Source organism: Strongylocentrotus purpuratus, unplaced genomic scaffold (genome assembly GCF_000002235.5).
Source record: "Strongylocentrotus purpuratus isolate Spur 01 unplaced genomic scaffold, Spur_5.0 spur5_scaffold_15, whole genome shotgun sequence".
Lineage (NCBI taxonomy): Eukaryota > Metazoa > Echinodermata > Echinoidea > Camarodonta > Strongylocentrotidae > Strongylocentrotus > Strongylocentrotus purpuratus.
The window spans coordinates 33,903,895-33,922,989 of NW_022145600.1; the positions used below are offsets into that span (position 1 = coordinate 33,903,895).

At 38.2% G+C, this 19,095-nt stretch overlaps 1 protein-coding gene across 2 annotated transcripts; it reads left to right on the plus strand.

The window, feature by feature from the left end:
• Positions 1-2,497: 2,497 nt before the first annotated feature.
• On the plus strand, positions 2,498-18,888 carry LOC100888574 (coagulation factor VIII-like). Of its 2 annotated transcripts, XM_030986279.1 has the most exons (8): positions 2,498-2,820; positions 6,244-6,401; positions 7,251-7,427; positions 13,019-13,341; positions 14,222-14,375; positions 17,097-17,299; positions 18,038-18,187; positions 18,659-18,888. In XM_030986279.1, exons 2-8 carry the CDS (start codon positions 6,332-6,334, stop codon positions 18,800-18,802), a joined length of 1,221 nt encoding a protein of 406 aa, XP_030842139.1. In that variant the 5' UTR covers positions 2,498-2,820; positions 6,244-6,331; the 3' UTR covers positions 18,803-18,888. The 2 variants fall into 2 exon arrangements, with proteins under 2 accessions (XP_030842139.1, XP_030842140.1); XM_030986280.1 differs by lacking the exon at positions 18,038-18,187.
• The last annotated feature ends 207 nt before the right edge of the window (positions 18,889-19,095 follow it).

Genomic DNA, 19,095 nt, shown 5'->3' on the forward strand with positions numbered 1-19,095 from the left:
ACAGTTGATTAGGTAGTATATATTTGTACTATGAATTTTTGTTTTATTGAAGAAAACTGAATTAAACATTGTTTCGAACTTACGTTGAATAGTTTATTGAAGGGGCCGTTTGACACTTATACGCTACGAACCCCAACCCCGGACGCTTACGAGACCACTGCTCTACCACTGAGCCATACTTTATTATGAAGTACATGTATAATGGAAAGCGACAAAGCTATTTTAATTTAGATGTCAGATATAATATAATCTAGCTTGAAAAAAATATTAAAAAATCTTCTTAAAGATACTATATGTCCCATTTGCAGCCAACATCGAATTCTGTAGAACTTTGCAGGAATTTTGAATATGTCATGTATGTCCTATCTGTGAAATTTAAACATTAGCAGTGTTCTAGTATTCAAATTATGCAAGGAAACCCGTTTACCTTCCAGACTTCACTGTCAGACACTATTGAGTGACTAACTGACAACTTTTTTCTTTGGTAATAACATACATAAAATGAGGTGTAACAGGTACATGAACATTTGTCTACATCAATAACCCACTTCTTGTAATGGCCAAAATTAAATTGATTGAATCTTTGTGCAGCACAAAACGTACGACCATTCGGTACAATGGTCTAAGAATCAGACTATTACTTAGGTAATTGCAATCACTTAAGCCGTTGGAATTTACATTTTCATTAGTTGGCCTGCAAATGGGACGAAGTACCTCTAATATACAACCCTATTAAGTTCAACCAGGGGCGTACGCAGGCGGGGCGGGGGGGGGTTTGGGGGTTCAAACCCCCCCTTCGGTATTTTTATGTGTGTAAACCCCCCTAAAAAAACCTAAACCCCCCCCCCCCCCCCTTTGGATTTTTTTTTTTTTTTTTTTTAAATTTTAATTATAAAAAAAAAAAAAAAAAAAAATATGCCCACGGCTAACCTAAAAAAGTGACCTTACCCCCCCCCCCCAAACGAAGAAAAATGTCAAATTTTCAAATTTCGAGACCAAAAAAAAAAAAAAAAGTGTCCGCTCACCCCCCCCCCCCCCCCCCCCCTTTTTTGGACTCCAAAAAAAAAATAAAGTGTCCGCTTACCCCCCCCCCCCCCCCCCCCCCCACTTAGCGACTTTTCGGCCGGCGCGATTTATCGGGAGCAAAATATTTTAGGCCCGATTTTAACCCCCCCCCCTTGAAAAATCCTGCGTACGCCCCTGAGTTCAACGATAAAAAGAGGGCTCTATCAAGTCCATATAGGAAAAATGGTCTGAAAGCAAATGCAAAACCAGAACAAAATGATGAAATTTCTATTATACTTTTGTGGCAACGTAAACGGTTATTTGGCTTTGAAAAAAAAATGGATGGACTAATTAGGTGACCAGGTGAATTGCTCCTTAATACGAGCATGCAATTATATATGGAAGTGCGTTTAACTAGGCGCGATCTTACGGACTGCAGTAATGAATGCCAATTTCACCTGATTAACATATTAATTTAAGTTAATAAAACAACATAATCTATCAGGTCTGCTGTTTAATAAACGAGAACGGAAGCGTTCTTTTGTGTGTTACAGACAGTGCATACGAATCCATTATAAACTTAATTAAAACAAAAAAAATGTTTCTGATGAGTTACACATTCGATCTCTGTCCTTTGCCTAGTAATACGGCATCAAGTGGCATAGCGTGGGTCGAGATATTGAAGGGGGCATTGGCATCATAGAGCGGGGGAGGGTGCACCCAACTCGGTGGATCAAGAGCAATGTGAGGTCATTAATCGTAATGATGGGCGTTTGGTGGGTTGTTCGACTCTTTACTCGTTTCCCTCTCCTTTCTCTTGTTTCCTTTCCCCCTTCTTTCTCACCCTTCTTTTCTCTTCTGCCTTTCTACTAAGGGGGCACGTGTCCCCTGTTCCACCCTGTAGGTACTCCACTCAGGCTCTGTTCTAGACGAAAATACCCTTTTTGTGGGGGTGGTTGTAGACCCCACAAATGTAAAATTCCACTACAAAATTTATGAAGTTACCACAAATGACAAATGTGAAAACATTTCACCCACAAGTGCACAAACAAACACAAATGTAATAACTGGTCAACCGCAAATGTAAATAAAAAAACGACAAGTGTAAAAACATTTCGCCTACAAAATTAATGTAAAAGTAAATTTTTGTCACAAATGGCATCATATGTCAACTGCTCAAGTAATAACCCATTGCTTTTGTAATAGTAATACTAATTTCTATATTTTTTGTTTATTCTTTCAAATGATATATAAGACAACAAAAAAGATCAATAAATGACGCACAACTGATAACAGACAATCTGAATTGACTGTGTCGGAAACCCAAATATGGTGCATCATTTGTCAATTCGAATTGAATGTAAGGCACACCTCCGTCACTTGTTTTGGTTGTATTTTTTTTCTGTGGGGGGGGGGGGGGGTTGGGTTGGCATAGGTTTAACTCTAAAAATGAAACAAGAATTTACAAGGCTAGGGATTAAGGGGATTTGATGGTTCAGGCGTATTCGTTTTGGTTTCTGTCACCCTCTCTCTGTCCCTTTCTTTCTTTTCTGGCTTTTTTTTAGCCATCGGATGGGACACGAACCCTTGTGTCCACTGTTACTACCGATATCCGTACATCACTGTTTTGTACATGTGTGTATGTATTAGACCTTGGGGTATTCACTTTTCTTATCCATGTTTTTCCCCCTGTTTTATTTCTGTCACAAGCCTGCCGCTCAAACCCTTGTCTTCATGGAGGCACTTGTAAGGAGACGGACGCAGGATTTACTTGTCTCTGCTTAGGTGGCTACCGTGGTGAAAGATGTGCAGAAGGTAAGTGAGACAAAGGGACGTGCATGTTTTTTTTCTTTGAATGGGGGGTAGGGGGACCCTGGTAAAGCCAGGTAATCTTGATGAGAGCGAGCATGGCAAGACAAGAGGGGTAGCATGGTTTTTGTCTCGCCTGCGTAGCAAAAAGCAAGACATATGCGCCGTCTGCAAACTTAGAATTTGTTGCGGCATCAACATCAAGATTTAGAATATTTAGCATAATTTCAAAAGTATACATTCCTATTCCATGAAACTAGAACATAAGGGTTATCAAGTATCGTCAATTATGTGATTAGTTTTTTAGGAGTCAAGGTCAAGTGTCATTTCAGGTCTGTAAACTTAGACTTTGTTGCGGCATCAACATCAAGATTTAGAATATTTAGCATAATTTCAAAAGTATACATTCCTATTCCATGAAACTAGAACATAAGGGTTATCAAGTATAAAAAATCATGTGGTTATTCTTTTAGGTGACAAAGTCAAGGTCAAGTGTCATTTCAGGTCTGCAAACTTAGACTTTGTTGTGGCATCAACACCAAGATTTTGAATTTTTTGCGTAATTTCAAAAGTGTTTGTTCAAAATTCCAAGAAACTTGTACCCAAGGGTTATCAAGTATCTCAAATCAGATGACTCAAGTCCAGTTCACGAGGTCAAGGTCAAAGGTAATTTTAGGTCAATAGACTTGAATTACGTTTATTCTCAAATCACAACTTAATATGAGAATTAATAAATCAATTTTTGTTCATATTTCATGAAAGTTATCAATCTTGGTACAAATAATAGTAAACAATTCTTCTGATGATTCTTAGTCGATATGCACTTCAAAATGCTGATGATATACAGAAGATTTCATATATAGGGGCTTTTTAATTAGCCACCCTGCATATTAATAATGTCCAAACCTCAATTTGTCATCAAGGGGGGGGGGGGTGCAAACCCTTGTTGAATCCTTGTCTACATGCACACGGAGGTTCATTTTGTCTTCCTTGAGGAAGAAAGTGAGGTTATAGAACTTGCCTAGAAACGCCACCTGTGTACAGTGGCCAGTATTCCCTTGGATGTTTGACTGTATTTGAAATAATTTGCTTGTTTTGTGTGGTAAGATGAACACAATCATTTAAAGATCACCAAACACGCAGTCATATGACCCTGTTGATTTATATGCCTGTGCTACTGTGATCCAATGTGTTTCTTCAAAACTTCCAAGGGGGATTTCACAGGGACTCCAGAAATATGATTTGATGAAGTGCTAAATAAAATTTCATTGTAATCTATTTTTTCATGCAGTGAAGTAACCCTAGTGTAAATTAATAGTTATACCTCTTTCTTTGATAGTGGGCATTTCCATGTACTTTGTCCAACGGGAAGTCATGTTTCAATTTAATTAGATATCTACATTCTATTATTCCTTTTAGCAGATGACCCTGTAAATATAGGAGTGGAAGATCACAAATCGTTCATCAACTGTTCACTAATTGCGTTCACACCAACACACAACGTATTCTAATCAGAGGGGGCGGAGCGATTTCCAAAGTGGGGGGGGGGGCACCAACAAAAAAAGGGCACTTTCAAAGGGAAATCTCACAGCGAAAATATACAATTGTTTAGACATTGTTATATAGCCCTATATTGTGAGTACAGTATCAGGGATGATTTCAATATTTGTTTCTCTTTATACCTTATATAAGATATTGCTTAAGCATCATACTTTGCAGTTGGATTTGATGGTCTGAAAATGTTAAAGATCTGTGAGGTCGCAGTGCGAAAAATTATATCTTATAAAGAGAAAGAACCCAATCATGATGGGATTATAAGCACATTCTCATAACAGAAGACTGAAAAGACCTTTGATAAGTTACATAATTATAACATCCAAAACTTACTATGAGCGAGCGTAGCGAGCAAGCTTTGGGGGAAATTTCTCTTAGTCGCTTGAAATTAGGGGCACGTTTAATGATGAGAGGAAAAGGGGACACTAATCGAAATGGTTAAGACACCTATTAGAAAAGAAAAGGAGCACGTGTAAAAAAAGGCTATTTATCAGAGGTGAAAATGGGCACTTCTTACACCTAAAAATGAGGCATGCGCACCAGGGATAAAAAGGGATTTTATGAAAATAGGAAATGGGCATTTGTCGATGGAAAAGAGGCACCATCAGATTTTGATAGGGGCATTTTTAAGAAGTGAAAAGGGCCGTTTATGAGAAAGGGATAGGTTCCTTATAAGAAAGGAATAGGGGGAACATATCATTGTTAAAAGGGTAATTATCAGAGGTGAAAAGGGGCACTTATCGCATCTGAAAGGGGCACTGACCATACATGAAAAGAGGCACTTATAAGAATTGAAAAGGGGCACTACAATAAAGGGAAATGTGCATTTGTTGAAAGAAAAGATTTTAATAGGGGCATTTATTGGAGGTGAAAGGGGGCTTTTATGAGAAGGGGAAGTGGCTCTTATTAAAGAGAAAATGAGGCACATGTTAAAATAAACGGGGCACTTTTCAAAGATGAAAATGGGTAATTATGAGAAGGGGAGGGGGCACTTATTAGAAGGGAAAAGAGCATTGATTGGGAAAAAGGGGAACGTGTCAAAAAAGAAGGGGCATTTATAAGAGATGAAAGAGCACTTATCAGGAGGGGAAGGGGCACTTGTCAAATTAAAAGGGACACTTATCAGAGGTGGAAAGGGGAAGGGGCACTTTTAAAAATTAATAGGGGCACTTGTCTCAAAATTGAATAGGATGCATATACAAAAGATGAAAAGGGGCATTTATGAGAAAGGAAAGGGGCTCTTTTTAAATGGGGGCACTTATCATAAGGGAAAGGAAAGGGGGCACATGAGAAAATATAAGGTGCGCTCATCCGAGTTAAAAAGGGGTAGTTATTGAAAGGAGAAGGGGTACTTTTTACAAAGGAAAGGGGAACTTGTCAAAGCAGAAGGGGTACGTGTCAAAATAAAAGGGGCACGTATCAGAGGTGGAAAGGGGAAGGGGCACTTTTAAAAATTAATAGGGGAACTTGTCAAAGTAAACCGGGCACTTTTCCTTTGTAAAAAGGGGCACTTCTTACAAAGTTAAAGGGGCACTTTTCCTATGTAAAAAGGGGCACTTTTGGGGTACTTGAACAAATTGGGGGCAATGTGTCCCCCCTGCCCCCGGGATCGCCGCTTCTGATTCTTATACGACTATGGTTTGAGAACTTAGTGACTATACGATGTAAATATGACTTGGTCAATTTAGCGCCCTATGCAAAACCAATTTGTATATTCAGGTTTGATGGGAGTGCTGAGAAAGTTACATATTTAAGACATTTTACATCTCCGTAAAGTCTTTGTTAAAACTTATTTTACCGAATAACTAAATGAGTTCAATTTTCTTTCTTTTTCCCCTCAACATATCTTTCTAATATTGATTGTAAACTCTATAGATGTAACCATCTACTCGTTAAAGCTTCTTGGTGAAAAGATAAATGAAGGAACACTTTCTTTAGCGTCCCGCTCCAGTCCTAAACGTACATGCTGGTACATCAAGATCCTTGGAACAGGAACTTATCCCAATTGGCATGTCAGTATCTAGGGTTTGAAGGTAAGACATTATCAATGTCAATGGCCTTCCATTTTTGGTTGCAAGTTTGTTCAGGCTTTGCCAAATGTGTGAGCCGTTGCCTTCCCCTGCTTCTCTTTTCAGCAATCTTCCCTGATAATACATAAATATATTTCTCTACATTTATCCTTACTGTATGATTATGTTACCTACAAATTGCATTTGCTTCTTTCTTATTGTGTTGATGAGTCTTGATTTTCTAAACACTTCTTAATTATTTATTTTTTCATCATGATATATTCATAATCTTACTCAAGAACCGGGTCTCTGTGGCCTTTACTTTTCTCTCAAGCTCTTTGACTATTGTAAGCATTGCAATTTTTTCATTTATCTCATGAATACCTTTCCAATCTGATGCTGCAGTGTACCCAAGGTATTGCAATGTGGACTTGCTTTATTGTTTCCCTTTATTTTTGAGATTCCATGGAGGTGTTTGAGTTTTTAAATAATACACCATGTTTTCTTCTTTTTAAATGTAATTTGTTTAAATAATTTATTGTAAGTTATTTATTAATGAAGTTACTCTTTTTTCTTCAAACACTGGTATTATAATCAGTAGTATATATATTTTGGTCGAGTTGGAGATTTTAATTCCATTTTATAAATGAAGTTTCTCCCTCTTCAACCTTAGTCCTTTTCTTATACTTTCCAGGTTTCGAAACGCTTGTTTCGGGAGCCTGGCCAAATTGTGTATGGTGTATGTCATCCTAAATTAGTTCTTGTGGTACCCGATAAAGTAAATATTAGTGTTGTGGTTTGCATTTATTTTCTTCAAAATATTATTGTGACTACTCTGCTATCCTACTTTTTACTTCAACTTTATTGAACAAGGAGTATTTGCGACGGTGAGCGGTCCGCTGTACGAGTCCTCGTCCGTCGATGCTCTAGCTGAAGCCGAATCAGTGATCTGCCCTCCTAATGCCACAAACATCACAGACTGTTGGTACAGTGAGACTAGAGTGGGACGGGTAAACGAGAGTGAAATTATTTCCATTGTGTGTTGCCCAGGTGAGTTATAGTAATAATGATAAAGGTATTAGTAATCATGATTTTAAAAAAATATTATAATTGTAATGGTAATATTTAATTATATTAAAAAATCATAATAATACTGATTGTTTTTATTAAAATAAAAACGTGTTCTATATGTACAGGGAGTCTAAAAAAAACGGAGATACATTTTGATTGGCAATATCTTTAAAAATGCTCGACCATCCTCGATACAAATTGATTGAACACATGCAGTAGCATCTCCTTAATATAGTGGTTCTGTGAAATTCAAAATAATGCCAGCAAAAAAATACTAACTTACAATCAACTCTTATTATTATAGGCTAATCTCTAATTTTTTCATTAAAATTCACGAACATGCATGAACGTGCATTCAAATTTACATAGGGGTCGCTCGCAGGTGAATTTGGACATTCAATTTCAAAACCCGAGCAATCGATTTAATTTTAATATCGGCACTCTTTTACTTGTTCAGTGAAATCAAATTCACGAATGTGCGTACAATTTTCTACTTCGTGCATTCAAATTAACGCGGCACTCACGATGAGCCTGTTTGGGGCATTCAATTTCATTTTTCGGTGATCAATCTCCTACTACGTGCATTCAATTTAGTTTAATATTGAGAGGGATTCCAGATAAGAGGGACACTTTGATTACTTGGAATTATTGCTAATCACTGTTTCAAATGATATCTCCACAGTCTAGTTAATGTTCATTGTTCAGTGAAATCAAATTCACGAATGTGCGTACAATTTTCCACTTCGTGCATTCAAATTAATGCGGCGCTCACGATGAGCCTGTTTTGGGCATCCAATGTCATGTTTCGGTGATCAATTTCCTACTACGTGCATTCAATTTAGTTTAATATTGAGAGGGATTCCAGATAAGAGGGACACTTTGATTTCTTTAAATTGATTACTTGGAATTTTTGCTAATCACTGTTAAGATCTCCACAGTTTAGGTGTTCTTTGTTCATATGAAATCAAAGTCACGAATGTGCAAACAATTTTCCACTTCGTGCATTCAAATTAATGGGGCGCTCACGATGAGCCTGTTTTGGGCATCCAATTTCATGTTTCGGTGATCAATTTCCTACTACGTGCATTCAATTTAGTTTAATATTGAGAGGGATTCCAGATAAGAGGGACACTTTGATTTCTTTAAATTGATTACTTGGAATTATTGCTAATCACTGTTACAAATGGGATCTCCACAGTGTAGTTAATATTCTTTGTTTATATGACAACTGCTGCCTTTTGATCATGTATTTGATGATCATATATCTAATTATATATACATAATTATATACACATAATTATCCTGTGCTACACATTTCTATCAATATATATATATATATATATATATACACATTCGAAATAATTGGAAACATTTATATTGTTTAAAAACATAAAAACTAGTGATTTGGAGGTGATGTCTGCTATAGTACTGTGGAAATGCATTTTTCCTTAATTTAAAAAAAAAATGCAATTACTTTGAAATGCATTTACACAAACTTGAATGAATAGACTTTTTAATGAAATTGTTCTTTTGCATGATGTATATATACCCGTGATGTGTTTGTGTTCCTCTCTCTCTCTCTCTCCCCCCTCTCCCCCTCTCCCTCTCTCTCTCTCTCTCTCTCTCTATCACACACGTTTCTCTCTCTCTCTCTCCCCCCTCTCCCCCTCTCCCTCTCTCTCTCTCTCTCTCTCTATCACACACGTTCTCTCTCTCTCTCTCTCTCTCCCCCCTCTCCCCCTCTCCCTCTCTCTCTCTCTCTCTATCACACACGTTCTCTCTCTCTCTCTCTCTCCCCTCTCCCCCTCTCTCTCTCTCTCTCTCTCTCTCTCTCTATCACACACGTTCTCTCTCTCTCTCTCTCCCCCCTCTCCCCCTCTCCCTCTCTCTCTCTCTCTCTCTCTATCACACACGTTCTCTCTCTCTCTCTCTCCCCCCCTCTCCCCCTCTCCTCTCTCTCTCTCTCTCTCTCTCTCTCTATCACTGTCTCGCTCTCTCTCTATCTCTCATGTCACCCTCTCTCCATTCTCACTTTCACACTATCTGTCTCTCTCCGTCTTCAATTGCTTCTCTCCATGTCACCATCTCCCCATTCGCGCGCTCTATCTCTCTCCCTCTTTCTCTCTCTCACTCTCCCCCTCTTTCTTCCTCTCTCTCTCTCTCTCTCTCTCTATCACTGTCTCGCTCTCTCTCTATCTCTCATGTCACCCTCTCTCCATTCTCACTTTCACACTATCTGTCTCTCTCCGTCTTCCATTGCTTCTCTCCCATGTCACCATCTCCCCATTCGCGCGCTCTATCTCTCTCCCTCTTTCTCTCTCTCACTCTCCCCCTCTTTCTTCTCTCTCTCTCTCTCTCTCTCTCTATCACTGTCTCGCTCTCTCTCTATCTCTCATGTCACCCTCTCTCCATTCTCACTTTCACACTATCTGTCTCTCTCCGTCTTCCATTGCTTCTCTCCCATGTCACCATCTCCCCATTCGCGCGCTCTATCTCTCTCCCTCTTTCTCTCTCTCACTCTCCCCCTCTTTCTCCCTCTCTCTCTCTCTCTCTCTATCACTGTCTCGCTCTCTCTCTATCTCTCATGTCACCCTCTCTCCGTCTTCCATTCCTTCTCTCCCATGTCACCATCTCCCCATTCGCGCGCTCTATCTCTCTCCCTCTTTCTCTCTCTCACACTCTCTCTCTCTCTCTCTCTCTCTCTCTCTCTCTCTCTCTATCGCTCGTTGTCTCTCTCTAATCTCTTTCCCTCGTCTTTTATTCCTTTTCTCTTTTACTAGCCCCCCAAACTTTCTTTATATATTTTGTTTACTTTTTTTGTTGGTAGGCCTAATCAGATATGATAAGCTGAATACCAGTCATTGATCCAAAGACACTTCCTATAAAGACATAGGCCTACTTTGCTAATGAAATCACAAATTATCAAACACGGATAACACCCTCTACAAGAACAAGTACTTCACCCATCATCAGCTCAGCATACACAATGTTACACTACTCAGACATCACCGAGTCCACCACATAATAATCAAAACTTTTGAATTTGTTTTATCTTAGGCATATCTTGTTATGTGCGTTTATATATTTTGAACATGCCACGAAAAGTGTGATATTTGTACAAAATTTGATGAGTTGAAAGGGAAAAAGAGTGTCATTTTGGATCCAGTGATCATTGACACTTCACACAAAAAAAATCGATCACAGTTCTTAGGCAGTTTCTGCAGTTTTCATATACACTTGTATACAGCTTTTTGTTATATGTGTGTGCCATGAGTAATATGGCAAGTTATATATTTATGCATGTGTTTAACTTTTGTTTAGCCTACAGAGTTTACAAATGAGAATGATTGAAGATAATACTAATGTCATGTTAATGAAACCTACATTATTCACAAACTGAGCAAAAAGCTTCTCAAAGACCCCAACGAAACTAAACGCAATATATATTATTGAAATTGAATGCACTTTTTTCAAACATGCCTGCTCATTCACAAATTTGAATGACAACCGAGGTACCATAGCCGATATTAGACGAATTTGAATGCTCTTTGCATGAAATGTACGCTCTTAGTGAACAATATTGAATGACCCGATTTAACAACTGATTGCACGGATAGTGAATTTGAATGACGGATTTTGAATTTGAAAGCTGATTTAATGCTGCGAGTGCGATTTGCGCGAATTCGAATGCTGGGAATATGAACTTGAATGAAAAAAAGTGTAAAATTGGCCGTGAATACCTTTATTATTTCTGTATTGCAACCAAAACTTGAGGTTGGATTTGAAATACAAATATAATTACAAACATATAGGTAACAATGTTAAAAATAATGTTCGCAAAGCTAAAGAAACTGTTGAAACTGTTACATAAACATATGACTAACAATGTGCAATAATCAAATCATTAAACATTGCCAAATAAATTAATGTAAGCTTATGAGTACAACATTTCGTTAGGAATTTTTTACGAGTCATTGCTACGATGAAAGTGCATTAACTAGCATCCATGCACAATTAGCGTTCACCTGGCGCCTGAACGATTTGTTGCAAGCTCTCAAATATTTGTACAAAAAGGAGTTAATTATCATATACACAATTGTCTTTATTTGTTGCACAACCTATAATAAAACAGTAGAAAACGAAATACAGTTTTTTTTTTAAAATCAATGCCTTGTGTTTCCTACAGAATATTACTTGTCGTATTGATTGAAATATAAATGAATAGAAAACGAACGTACCTCATATATTACTTCAAAATCTTCTTGAAATGCTTTCTTTTGCATGTTGTTCTTAAAAGATGTTTTAAATACAATATGGTTTCATGACATTGGCTAAATGGAAATATTTGTCTCGAAATACAAAAGCAAAATGTTTACGCTAGATATATCTGGGCACTGATGCTTTTTAATGAGATATCTTTGTAAATATTTAAAAGATTATACATTTTGCTAAAATTATGTTATCTCTGTAGTCAGTTAACTTATAGATTGTAAAACCTTATAAACGCACCCGTCAGCTACATAATCGCCTCCGTCAGATTGCTCACGGGGGCGATTGCATAATTAAAAATCTCACTCGTGGAATTTTAAATTAAAGATAATCTTTTCTGTTATAACTTTCACACAATATTGAGTTTCAACTTTCAAACCTTAAACCAATGAAATGGAACTATGGAAGTAAGTTTAGCATGCAGGGTTTCTCGCTCGATTTTTTTTTTGGTGTCTAGAGGCCACCATATTGTAACCAAATGTACGCTTATTCGCCGCAAGATCTTCCTATATCATATAAAATGACTTTACACACACGGACTTTTGCTGAAAGGGGGGGGGGGTGCTGAAAAAGGCTCGTATAACAAAAGAGAAAGGTCGACCCGTATTGACTTTACACACCAGACTTTTGCTGAAAAGGGGGGTTCGCTTGGAACACGTATATGCGTACCCTAAATAACACTGAGTGGGGGGGGGGGGGGGGGCCGGGGTGGACACTAATCTGACATATATCATCTTTTATTTTCGTGAGCCGGAAGAAATCAGAAAAGTGTCAAATTGCAGGTTTTACGACTGTCAAATTTTACTATATTTCACAAATTTAAACTGCTATTATACAATATAAGCAAATTTGTTGACACAGTTAGGCTTTTGTATTCATATTTTATCATCTGTTCGATTTTCCCTATGTTTAGTTCAAATAAAAAGTGGGATATAAACGATACTTCGTTGTGAACAAAAACACTACTCAAGCTTTCCAATGATATTGGTGGCTTCGAACCTAGGACATCAAAGGTGACAGCACACATCTAGATTCTATTGTGCAACCTTAGAAAACGGCAGCTGCTTAGAATAAATTGTTGTCAGTTGGGACTCCACCTCTTAACACTATGAATATGACGGACAAAGAAAGAGGACAAAATATACAGTTCCTCATTCTACCCTCAACAATTGCAAAGGAACATCCCTTCACTGCTATTTATGTAAAAATGTGTATAACAGGTGTCACATGCATATTCACCTGTTCTACACATTTGTACTCTGTAATATGCTCTTATTATTTCTTTACTTTATTTCCTACAGTGAACCCGTGTAATATATCTGGTCAACCACTAGGCCTTGAAAGTGGTGCTCTTCCCGATTCTGCATTATCTGCATCATCCTGCGACTCGGAGCCCTTCTGCAGCAGTTTTGGTCGCCTGAACTCTAAGACAGCGTGGATCCCAGACTCTAACAACCCCGACCAATGGATACAGGTCCATTTTGAGTCAAGTTATATCGTAACGGCCATAACGACTCAGGGTAAAAATGACGATGATCAATGGGTGACGTCATACATCGTTTCATCTAGTTTCGACAACATGGCTTGGACTGATTATTTGAATGTATACTCTGGATCAGTTGAGGTAATTGCAAAACTGCGGTTTCTCAATTACATTAAAAAATTAATTAATCAGTGGTCTTTGTGTTCAGAGATAAATGTAAACTCGTTGAAACTCTATTAAACTATGGAAAATTTGTTGATGTACAGCTTTGTGTGCCATGGCTGAGAACCCCCCCCCCCCCCCCCCAAAAAAAAAAAAAAAACAAACAAACAAAAACAAAAACAAACAAACATACAAACAAACAAACAAACAAACAGTATATACTACTTAAGAATAAAACTGATTTGATCGTCTTGCAGAAGTTAAAGTTAATATAACAATGTTTTTAATAACAATGTCCCACTGTAATTTTATATTTAAAAATTATTATTACTTATTTTTTAGGCAATAAAGAGAAGAAAAATTAAATCAGATAACAGGAACTGCCATTTCTCATTTTATATATGTATAATGGGCAGAAGAAAAGTCAAAATAGCAATATACATAATATAAGCCTGCGCATATTAAAACCTCAGAGGATCATTATCAACCCAATAAGGATTTTAAAAAAAAAATTATTAGGAAAAAAAGAATAAAAACTCTCAAAAATGACACCTTGGTTGAGCAAGCCATGTTAATAGGGACGTTTCGACCACCCCCGAGCGATGGAACTCGGGTTGCTCTTCTTCTTTTTACACGATACTGTTCAGGATACTGAGATATGGACTTGACAAAAAATGGAAAAAAGAAGAACAACAAAAAATGGCCATGTTATTTGTAATTGGCCCTTTTTGACAACAACGTGTGTATAGTCAGCATCGTATTAATTCATATGCCGTATAGGTTAATGAACTAACGATCAGCTTCATTACGAATGAGTTTTCTTTGCAATATTACTTAACGTCATTCTCATTAACTATAGATATTTCCGGGAAATTATGACCGTGGTTATGTGACTCACACGCTTGCTAGGCCGGTAGTCGGACGCTCTTTCCGGATCCATCCAAAGAACCGTTATTATCCCGTTTCTTTGAGGATGGAACTATATGGGTATGGACCTCTAACTGATGCCATAGGTAAGTGCAGAGTAGGACTGTTACTTAAAGAGAAGGCTTATACATATAGATTTGTCGGTGCTGAACTCAATGACTTTTTTAGGTGAGATCGTCGTCCCCCCCCCCCCTGAAAATTTGTAAAAGTGCCACAAAAAAAATGTATAGCAAATACTGACTAAAGGCTGGAACATACTTTTAGGCTCTAGAGGGCCCAAGAGTGCAGCGTTTAGACAAATAAAAATGCAAAAATTTTCTCGTTCCGTTGCGTAATATCCTTCAAAATATACAAGTAAATACTGAGAAAAGTGAAGTGTGAAAATAGTATATTGTTTGTTTTAATAGTATAGTTTTGCTAAGGAATGTAATTTTTTAATACAACAAAACTTCAAAAACCTATGCGGGGGTATTCACTTCCGTCACCTTCACCCCTCTCGTTCACTGTGCTCCCTCGCCCTTGCGTACTGATAGGGGGAGCTAATGGGGCAGTCCCCCCCAAACAATTGCATGATGGCATGATTTTTCCCTGAGCTTCCAGGGGCTCTGCCCCCTGGACCCCACCAAGGCCCTAAGGCGAGCCCCTGGTTGATCAACTGACCGTTATTAAATGCCTAAAACCCCTTAGCTTCCGGGGGCTCTGCCCCTGGACCCCACCAGGGCCCTAAGGCGGGCTCCTGGATGCTCATCTGACTGTTATTAAATGCCTAAAACTCCTGAGTTTCTGGGGACTCCGCACCCTGGACCCCACTCCTATTAGTGACCTGCATGCCAGTGTCACAAATAAGGTATAAGAATATGCTCATCTGACCTAAATGCCTAAAACCCCTGAGCTTCATGGGTCTCTCCCCTTGGCCCTCGCCGGTGCTTTGCCTCTGGACCCCACTTCAATTTACGCTCCACTTGCTTCGCTCGCTTGGCTACCTGATCGTAAATACTTAAGCCCCCCCCCCCCACTTTGAAAAATGTTCCGCGGGGCCTGCATGTAACATGTAAGGGTGGTGGTGATGCGGATTTGTTTTTCTGACACCCCCCCCCCCCCCCCAAAAAAAAAAAAAATTAAAAAAAAAAAAAAAAAAAAAGCTTTTGCTCATTGCGCCACTGCTCCCTCGTCCCCCCGGTCATGAAAAGAAATCGCCGCCCTTGGTGCACTATTAAGACCGACCCTCTATCCTGTTCAGCAGAACCGCCTCACCGCACACTACACCATCCTCCTGCGATCTGATTTTCGAAGATTAATGGTAATTACATAAGTGATGGAAATCTAAACAGTTCAGTTCAGTTCAGTTCAGTTCTGAATAATGTTAAGAATAGTATCCACTGGAATCTTGATGGATTTAATTCTTCTAGTCATAATAAACGCCGAATCGGCTTCAAATTGTAGACAATCGCACTACTGGCCTGACGTCACTACGAGTCAGAGCCGATTTAGCATGTCCTCCCTCAAGAAAGTTTCAAATCCCTCAAAAATTAAATTGGATAATTCATGAGAGTGATGAGACTATTTGGACCCTCGATCAATAAGATTTAGTTAAGTTCGAATGTCCTATCAAATGTTGTTGCAAATGCTTCCTAAATCAGTTCGTAGTCAGATCGTATTTAGCGTGCGATGGGTTTAACTCATCCATCATAAATCTCCCTCATCCGAATGCTCCCCGAGCGCAGAGGCAAACTCAAGACATTTCCAGGTGGGCCAGCGATGGTACGTGCGGTCGGGTTTCATTTCTTTAAGATTTCAACGAATACGGTGATAATTTGATCACATTATGTCAAAGATTAATTTAATTAAATCGGCAATTGCCAAACGGTACTACTCTTAAGAATAAATAATTATCTTTTCCATCAATATAGAATTCTCGTTTGGGTAACGAGATGCCCGGCCCCCCCCCCCCCCACTCAGTGTTATTTAGGGTTCGCGTATGCTTGTTCCCTCTTTTTGAAAGCACCCCCTATCTGAGGACAGCCAACATTTCCGAACCCCCCTTTCGCGGGCTTTTCGCAGGCTTTTCCTGCCTTGGAGACCCCCCCTAAATCATGAAAAATGCACAATGTACCCCCCTAAATTCGGAATAATTTCTCAGGAGTCCAAAGAGATGAGAGAAAAAAAGAAAAGACAACCCCTTTTTAAAGAAATCTCAGGGTGAAAAGTTAATACACCCCTTTTTTTTACAATTCTCGGCCCGGCCTTTGTCGCACGAAAAGTACCCCTTTACCAGACATTTGGTAACACGCATGGGGTCCGTCTGTTCTCGGAGTGGGGGGGGGGGGGGGGGGGCCGGGACGAGATGTCGCGGGTTGAACGCCTGGACAGGCCGGCACCCATCTGTTTAAACATGAATATTGTAGGTGATTACAAGAGCATCCTGTCACACGAATGCTGAAGGAATACAGGAAAATGCAGGAACTCTTGTGTACCAATATGACAGGTGTTTTTATTGACACGCAAAAAATCAACATACTTGTATATTCATAATCGTGATAATTATTGGTTTCCTAAGATTCGTACTATTCCCCGATTAAAATTCTTTTGTTTCCTTCTACAGTTGTTGTTTTTATTTTGTTTTGTATTCCTTGCTCGTTTGTTCTTATTAATTCGTTGTATAACTTGTTGACAGAGTAGATTACCGGATTACATTCATAAAAAATACATTAAAAGGACAACCTTGCCTTGCGAGTAAGTAGGAAATATACAAAAGTTAGTTACAAGGTCAGTTAGTTGTCTTTGTCTTTTTTTGTGTGTGTGTGCAGCGTCGCTGAACCTCGATGCAGAATTTGGTTGTAATCCTCCTGTCCTCGGTGAGGGGCTTGGTGTGGAAAATAGCCGTATACCAGACTCTCAACTGACCTCGTCATCGAACTATAATTTTGTATATGCAGCTTACAAAGGAAGGCTGAATGCCGTTGTCACTGCATGGGGTCCCGCCATGACAGACAAGAATATGTGGGTTAAGGTAATTTGCTCTAGCATGTATGCGCGTTGAGATGATATCAAAAGATAATTTGTGTACAGCTAAAATGCATAAAAATCTAACTTCTCTTCGTGATAGGCTGCACCTTGACAGATTATTATATTATAAGATACAAACTAGGATACAATGCTATAACAAAATTAAAAAAGTAAGGGCTGGTCAGACTCGACCTTCAACGAAAACGTAATTTTCCTCCTGAGGTCCATCCTAAATAAACATTAAAGCCCGGTCCCACTGCACTTACGGATGTAAAACGTAAAAAAATCTTGCCATCCGTTGGAAAACGCTATGCATCCATTGTGTACTCATTGCATACGTGTTTCATACGCTCTATCCATCGAGCATCCGTCCACTTTGATTTCATCCGCGCAAAAAGTTTTGAGCTGCACAAAACTTTTAGAACGGATGAACTTACGCCGTGTACGATGTAAATCCGCGACAAATACGAGCAACAAACATTATATGTCCTTTATCATCCGTTACACGTCCGATGTATCCGATGGGACCAGGCCATTAAAGGGCGTACCTTCAATCGAAAATCCCGCTATCGCTATCATTCAAATCTGACCAGCTCTTTCGTTTTGCTCATTTTGAAAGCAACAATTGTGTTCAAATATACATAAAAATTATGTTTGCTTGTCCTTACTATCAAATGCAAGATAATCTGCCATCGGATATATTAATATTTTGTCTTCTTTTCATCATTAAAATCACCAAAAGGTCGATCTCGGCAAGAATACTTTGGTAACTGGTGTTATCACACAGGGTAACTATTATGCTAACCTATGGGTTACGTCATTCCAAATCTCCTACTCAAGAGATGATATGATTTGGACCTTTGCTCTAGAAGAGCATTGCGGGGTACGAAAAGTGAGTGTCATTTTCGCACTTCCAGAAAAGGCCAATTTTGTTTTGGTTAAATTTATCATCTTCCTTGTTTATTCATGTTCTTTTAATTACTTGTATATTTAAATACTTGTTTAAAATTTCCTTATTTAATTTTGCATGCAATTTTTCAACCATATCTACATACGTTTACACATCCAAAAGGATGAATTTCCTATGCAAAATTAAAGGATTTGAAAAAAGTATTTTTGAAATATGAAATCATTCATGTGCCTCGGATACGATATCTCTAACATTAACCAACGTTTGCCATTCTCCACCTAGGTGTAATTCAGTACCTGGAAGTTTCCGAGGGTCATAGGGATTGCGGGGCACTTGGGAAGAGCATAAATGATACTCATGATGAGCCTTTACATGGTTACTACAAAAATTATAGATCACTATTATTATCATTATTAGAAATAAACATTATCTATCGCTTTCATTCTTTTTCAGACTTATGCAGGAAATTTTGATTCTAACACACATGTGACCACACTGTTTCCTGAGCCAGTAACCGCACGGTACGTCAGGTTTCATCCTAAAACATTTCGTTTTCGGACGAGTATGAGATTCGAAGTACTTGGTATCAACACTTGAAGAATAACGAGTTATCATTAAATTGATTTATTGTTTTATTAAATCTTTTTTATTCATTTAGCGAGTTATCATTAAACTGATTTATTGTTTTAATAAATCTTTTTTATTCATTTAACGAGTTATCATTAAATTGATTTATTGTTTTATTAAATCTTTTGTATTCATTTATTTATTTACTTTTTTTATTTTGTTATCTATTAATATATCTATATATGAATTAATTCATTTATTTAATGAAATAATTATCGTGCTATAGCATCTAAATAAAAGGGTTTGATTAAAATTCTAAATGA

Bases quoted from the DNA above. Each gene is read 5' to 3' on its own strand.
- LOC100888574 (XM_030986279.1), top strand. From the start codon at position 6,332: ATGCTGGTACATCAAGATCCTTGGAACAGGAACTTATCCCAATTGGCA. The intron at 14,376-17,096 runs GTAAGTGCAGAG...GTGTGTGTGCAG, and splicing joins ACCTCTAACTGATGCCATAG to CGTCGCTGAACCTCGATGCA. The intron at 18,188-18,658 runs GTGAGTGTCATT...ATTCTTTTTCAG, and splicing joins AGCATTGCGGGGTACGAAAA to ACTTATGCAGGAAATTTTGA.